We start from the raw sequence: 6000 nt of genomic DNA on the forward strand, positions 1-6000 counted from the left end.
TCCTAGACTTTAAATGGTATATAAACAAGATTTACCCCTGGGTCTCTGTCAGTGGGTGATGGGTGGGGAGGCCAAGCTTCAAGCAAGCCCCTTGTTGAATTTAGCTTGATCTGAGATAGTGAGAGTTTCCCAGTTGAAATTGTGGTTGGGCCTGTCGTGTGTTGTGAAAGGAAGGCGTTTTTGTCAAGTGTCCTGACTGCCAGTTGCTGCTTGCGTAATTCTGGGCATGAACAGCTGTAGAACTGCTGCCTCCACCTGAAAGAAAGAGCCCCCCACCCCAGTGAACAGGAGGGGGCTTCCTTCCCTCCTCTCTCCGGCTTTGGCCTTGTGTTTTGTGCAGCAGAAGGTGGTGTGTGTGGCGGGGGGGGGGGGGGGGCAGGCTGAGCTTCCATCCTTGGTCATGGCAGCCTCCTGCTAACTTTTGATGCTCCTCCCGCCCCCTCCTTTTGTGTTCCAGATCTTCCCCACTCTACCTGCGATCCTGCATGAAACAGATGGAGTTTCCTAGCAGGGAATCCTTTGCCAAGGATATAAAAAGCTACCTCGGGGAGAAGGGCCAGGTACTTTAATGCTATGGCAGCTTCTCTCCTCTTGCCAGCTTTACTCTCAGCTGCTTCTCTCCCTCCCGAAAGGGCTTCTCCAGAGTTCACTGGCGCCCGTGGGAAGAAGGCAGCGCTTTCTGACTTCCCGCGGGGGGGGGGGCAGCGGCGTGGGAAGGGTGATCTTTCTTAATGGCAGAAGAGGGTGTTCTTGCTCCCACATGAATATCTGCCAGAATGCTCTGGCTCATGGAGCTGGCTTGTATGACTCAGAAGGTCTTCGTGCTCAACAGAAAGTGGGGAAGAGACCCAGGCGCAGAGAACGCGGCTCCCCTTTGCGATGTGATCCTCAACCCCTGCAGCGGTTCAGAGGAGAACAGTTTTGGCTTCCGGCGCCTCTGCGTCCCTTGCCAGAGTCTGGATGAAGAGCCAGAGGAACTGCCAAGAGGCATCCTTGTTGGGATGAGACCCACTGAAATGGCTTATTCTAAAGCAGGGCTCTCCAAACCCTGGCAACCTTAAGACTTGTGGACTTCAACTCCCAGAATTCCCCAGCCAGTTGCCAAGTTTGGAGAGCCACGTAGTAGACGAAGGAAGACTTTGGGATGCCCACAAAGAAAGACTTCCTGAATATGGAAGTCCTATTGAGATCATTTGGTTAAGCTTAAAAGGAGTTAAAAACCAAAGTATGCCGTTTTGGGACCCCTCTTCACTCAGGTAGGGGTTGCAAATGATTCTTTTCTAAATCAGGTTCTGGTAGTGATGGGAGACTTCAGTTACCCCAATACTTGCTGGAAAATGAAGAGTAAAGTTCCAGCAGATTTCTCCTCTCTCAGCAGTGAATGCAGTGTAAACATTGTGGGGTCTCTTTGCATCAAGCTCGGGCCCACCTGGCCAGTATTTTTCTCTCTGTGCCTCTCCCTCCCCGAGGAAACGGATCACATGGATGTTTCTAAATTCCTGGTCTTGAGGGGCTGATTAACAGACACCACTATTAAAGTCATCCAAGTCTGTGGCCACCATCATATGGGAATGATGCATAAAGAAGGGCTTTCTATCATCTTAAATTCCTTTCTTTCAGCTCCCTTGGCTGAGCCCACCTTATTCCTTCTCCCTGTCCACTTCCTGTATGCAATACACGGTTTTCTGTTTTCACAATTGGGTCACGCCTCCTCGTTCTCCTTTTTTCGATCTAAGCGGTGACTGGCAAACAGCAGATGGCAGCAACTAGCTAATCTTGGGAAAGAATACTTGGATGGAGAATTGCCAGAGTGCCAGGGTTACGAGGTAAACTGGGAAGCGGGGGGAAAAAACAGGGTGGCAAGGAAGGGCCGTCGGCAGGCCCACTTGCCAAGAAGGAAGAAATGGCAAAGTTTGCTTCCCATGCAGGAAGTCCTCAACATACAACCATAATTTGGAGCAGAATTTCCATTGCTAAGCAAGATGGTTGTTAAGTGAGCCTCACCCAACTGATGATACTTTTTGTCATAAAAGGTTGTTAAACAAATCACTGCAGTTCTTAAGTGAATCGCGTCATTAAGTGAATCTGGCTTACTCTATTGACTACTTGTAGGAAGTCAGTTGGGAATGTTGCGAATGAGGATTTTGTGTCATCCTGGGAGACAGCAGCCCTTGCAAATATATGCTGGTTGCCAAGTGCCCAAATTGCGATCGTGAATGTAGGGATGTTGCAATGGTCATAAGTGTGAGGACTGAGCCTAAGTCACTTTTTCCGTTGCAGTTGTAACTTGAAAAACTCGCTAAATGAATAGTTGTAAATCAAGGACTCCCTGTATTTGTGTTTTGTCAATTTCTGCCACACCCTCAGAACCTTCCATCAGTAAATCAGGCTGATTGATTCTGTGTTTCAAGTCAGTATTCACTTTTAATAACCATTGCATTTATTTATTACATTAATAAACCTCCACTACTGTTCTGACTCCACCCCGAAGGCTGCCTTCCAGTAGGGCAGCCATTGCCCTGGGAGTCCTCTGCTTTTTCTCCTTCCAACTCCCCAAGCATTTGGGGCCTTCAGGGAAGCTGGAGCTTTGCAAAACACTTGCATCTTCAATGTGAAATCTAGCTTGGTTTGTTTCAAGACCCATTCTTTTACGTCTGTCCACAATATTCCCATGAATCCTCTCTGGCATCAGCATCCAGAACCATCAGTACTTCCATCTTCTTCAAAATCCAGTTTCTGCTTCCACAGAAGGTCATAGAGAATTTGCAAGACTTGGCGCAATTCTGATCTTTTGTAGGTGGAGACATAGCACAGATCTGCACCGCTTTTCCAAGAGCCTTCAGGCAGGGGTGACATCTTCCCAGTTCGGACTGGTTCAGTCGAACCGGTAGGGAGAATTGTCCCTGGTTCTGCGAACCGGTGGTAAAGAAAAGCTTCCAAGAATTGCACGGCTCAGCTGTGGTCTACGCGATCATCATAAGCTCCCCCCCCCCTTTTTTTTTTAAAGCATTTTTTTCCTGCTGATTCAGGCGAATAGGCAGGAAGAAATGATTTAAAAAGTGGAAAAAAGTTGGCCACGCCCACCCAGTAACATGACCTGTCCCCCCACCAAGCCACGTCCACAGAACCGTGGCAAAAAAAAATTAGATTTCACCCCTTCTTTCAGGGCTGCTCTGTCAAGAGCTGATCTGCAGCATATTCCTTGACTGTTTGCAGAGAGCCAATCCTAAAAAGCAGAAGCCACACGCCACTTCAGTATCTTCATGGTTAATTCTAAGGCTGTTTGTTCTACCTGTTGCTCTTAGTTTGGTCGTCTTTATTCTACAGGCCATGAGCCACTGTAAAGTTTATTCCAAGGCTCTAACTTTTCTGGGGAGCCTCTGATGGGGAGAATGGAGTCGTCAAAGGGCCGACTCTGTTAATGCGCCAGTTCCCAAAGGTTGAGGAAGCAGGATTTTCTTCTGCAGAGCCCATGCTGATCTTCCTCTGGAGGGACTCGTTCCTCTAAGTCGGGTGTAAAACTCAAGGCCCCGGGGCCCAGATCCGGCCCTCGGGGCTGTCCCGGAAACAGTCCACAGGACCTCTGCCAGAGAAAGTGGAGCTCGGGAGGATACGTGCGTCTCTCCCAAGCTCTGTTCTCTCTGGCAGAGGGTTGCAAGAAGCCATTGCAGCTGAAAGCAGAGCTTGGGAGCCCATTTTTGCTGGCAGAGTGGTCAGGCCACCACAGGGCCCCCTGGTGTGAGTGATGTGGAGCTGGCCACGTCCCCGTCCCCCCGCCAAGGTCAAACCTGATGCAGCACTTAATGAAATTGAGTTTGACAACCCTCCTCTGAAGTGCTTAATGATCTTTTTCTGTTGAAAAAGAAAGGCGGTCATTATAGATCTAGAAGGTTCTTGGATGAGAAGTGAAATGTCTTCCAAGAAAACCAAAAATAGCAATAATACATTCTGGGTTAGTGCGCTTGAGATTGTGAGTTTATTTTAATTCAAAATGACTGGCTTAGTTCAATGTGATAGTTGTTTTGCACCTGTCTTTCGTATTACTCTTTTCAAATTTGGATACTGTCCCCTTTGTAAACAAATTACTAGTCTACGTAGACAGATTACCTAATTAGAATCTCTACTCTGTGCTCTCCAAGCAGAAATTAGGTGTACAATTCAGCCATTCCACTCTATGGAGATGTCAGCCCCCTCTACCGCAAAGATTCCGCAGGAGAAGAGCAGTCTGGACAACCGTGGGAGCTGGCAGGGTGAGAGCTGTGAACCATAAACACAAAGCTTTTGCTGCATCCCAGCATAACAGATATAGTGCTCTTCATGACCTTAATGGGCACACTAAAGTGACAGGTCAAGGTAGTTGTGATAATGATGACTCAAATAAGCAGGGGATCGTGGTCCAAAATGAAGAACTTTCTTTGGAAAGGCGAAATGGGGACCCAGGTATCACACATCATCGCACAAGAAGAGCAAGGTATCGGACTTCCGGTGGCACCGTAGGCGTTGAAGGACGTTCCTTTGGGAACGCCACCTCGTGATCGCATTTAATCTGCTAGAACAGCGCAAATCAGCTGTCAAGCAGCTTGAGAACTCTTCCCTCGGGAAAAGAGGGGGAGGAGAGCAGTCGGGCAAGGGTAGAGCTCCCCATAGACCCCCCCAGGAGCAATTCTGGGGCTTGAAGGGTGAGAGCCCCCCAGCAGCCTGACAAGGCTCCGCATCTCGGGACGCTTCTGCTGCAGCAGAAACAAAACACCACGACCGCCCCTGCAATCAATGTTTTAATCTACAATAAGAAGCAGGCAGAGCAAAGACAGGAGCGATTATAATTGCAAGTATAAACTTTACCTCCGATGCAGTATCACTTCCTTCTGTGAAGATTGAGGAGAACAAAGGGTAATAAAGATGGTGTTTGCAAGTCAAAGGGTGTGATCAAAGCGAAACTTGAAAGTATTTGTTAAGTGTTTGTTAACGTCGTTAAAAGACTCAAGAGCTCAAGATTAAAGAAAACAGTTTTGGTTTACTAATGAGCTATAAGATTTAACAAGTTTGGGGATTAAGTGGACTTTTTGGACTCAATAATTTGGTTGTTGGAAAGTGTGATTTGAATATTCGGAAATGCCTTCAAAACAAATCAAAATAAGTGCCTCTAAGAGTGCAGGAAGTCACCCGGCCCAGCCACCTAAATTGCAGTTTTTAATATCTTTAGCGGATACACAAACAGTTGAACATTTGAAGCTCTCCAAGGCGCTTTAAAGGCACAAGCCTCGTTTCTGCAAGAAAAAATTACATCTCCCCGGAAAGATGTGTCTGATGAAATGTCTGAAATTAAGGACTTAATTCAAACCCATAATCAACAAATAAGAGAGGATATAGTGGATGCGTTTAAGGGTTTGTTTGCTTTTGTAACATCATTGGACAACTGGGTGGAAGAAATTACTCAGTCTAATGTGAATTTGGAGAATAAAGTTGATGAGATTCAAATCAAGATTGAAAAATCAGAAGCAGAAGTTACAATGATACAATACAGAGCGATGGTATTTGCTTTGAGAATAAGAGGCCTGAAAGAAGATAACCAAGAAAATTTGAAAGAAATCTTTGCAGAAGCTTTCGCTCAGTTAATTGGTGAACCAAAAGCAGAATATGATTGGCAGATTGAAAAAAATTATCGTGTTAATTTATGGATTGCCAGACAGAGACAACTACCAAGAGATATTGTAATCTACTTTGCTCCAGGAAAACAAGGAATGGAATATTACAAGCGACTTACAAAAGCAAACTACAGGTGGCAGGACAGGAGGTGGCAGTACTGAAGGAAATTCCTTTTAAAATATTGAGATCCAGAAAGGATTATGCATTCCTAGTTGATGAACTTAGAAATCGCCAGATACAGTATAGATGGGAGGCCCCAGCCGGATTGGTGGTGAATTATTTAGAAGAAAGATATCGTCTTAATTCAGTTTGGAAGGCAAAAGATTTTTACAGTAATCTACTAAAGGCTGGATA

The 6000-nt window shown here is 46.2% G+C and overlaps 1 protein-coding gene across 2 annotated transcripts in view; it reads left to right on the forward strand.

Moving 5' to 3' along the window:
• Positions 1-1701, forward strand: part of FANCG (FA complementation group G) — a 32824-nt gene extending 31123 nt beyond the window's left edge. The window contains exons 14-15 of one of the 2 annotated variants that reach the window (XM_081941350.1): positions 458-560; positions 776-1701. In XM_081941350.1, coding sequence (XP_081797476.1) covers positions 458-560; positions 776-964 — 292 coding nt within the window. In that variant the 3' untranslated portion in view covers positions 965-1701. The remainder of the gene's footprint in view (positions 1-457; positions 561-775) is intronic. The other variant, XM_081941351.1, reaches the window with a different exon arrangement.
• Positions 1702-6000: the final 4299 nt, after the last annotated feature.

The sequence above is a fragment of the Natrix helvetica genome (assembly GCF_964273705.1).
Source record: "Natrix helvetica genome assembly, chromosome: 2".
NCBI lineage: Eukaryota > Metazoa > Chordata > Lepidosauria > Squamata > Natricidae > Natrix > Natrix helvetica.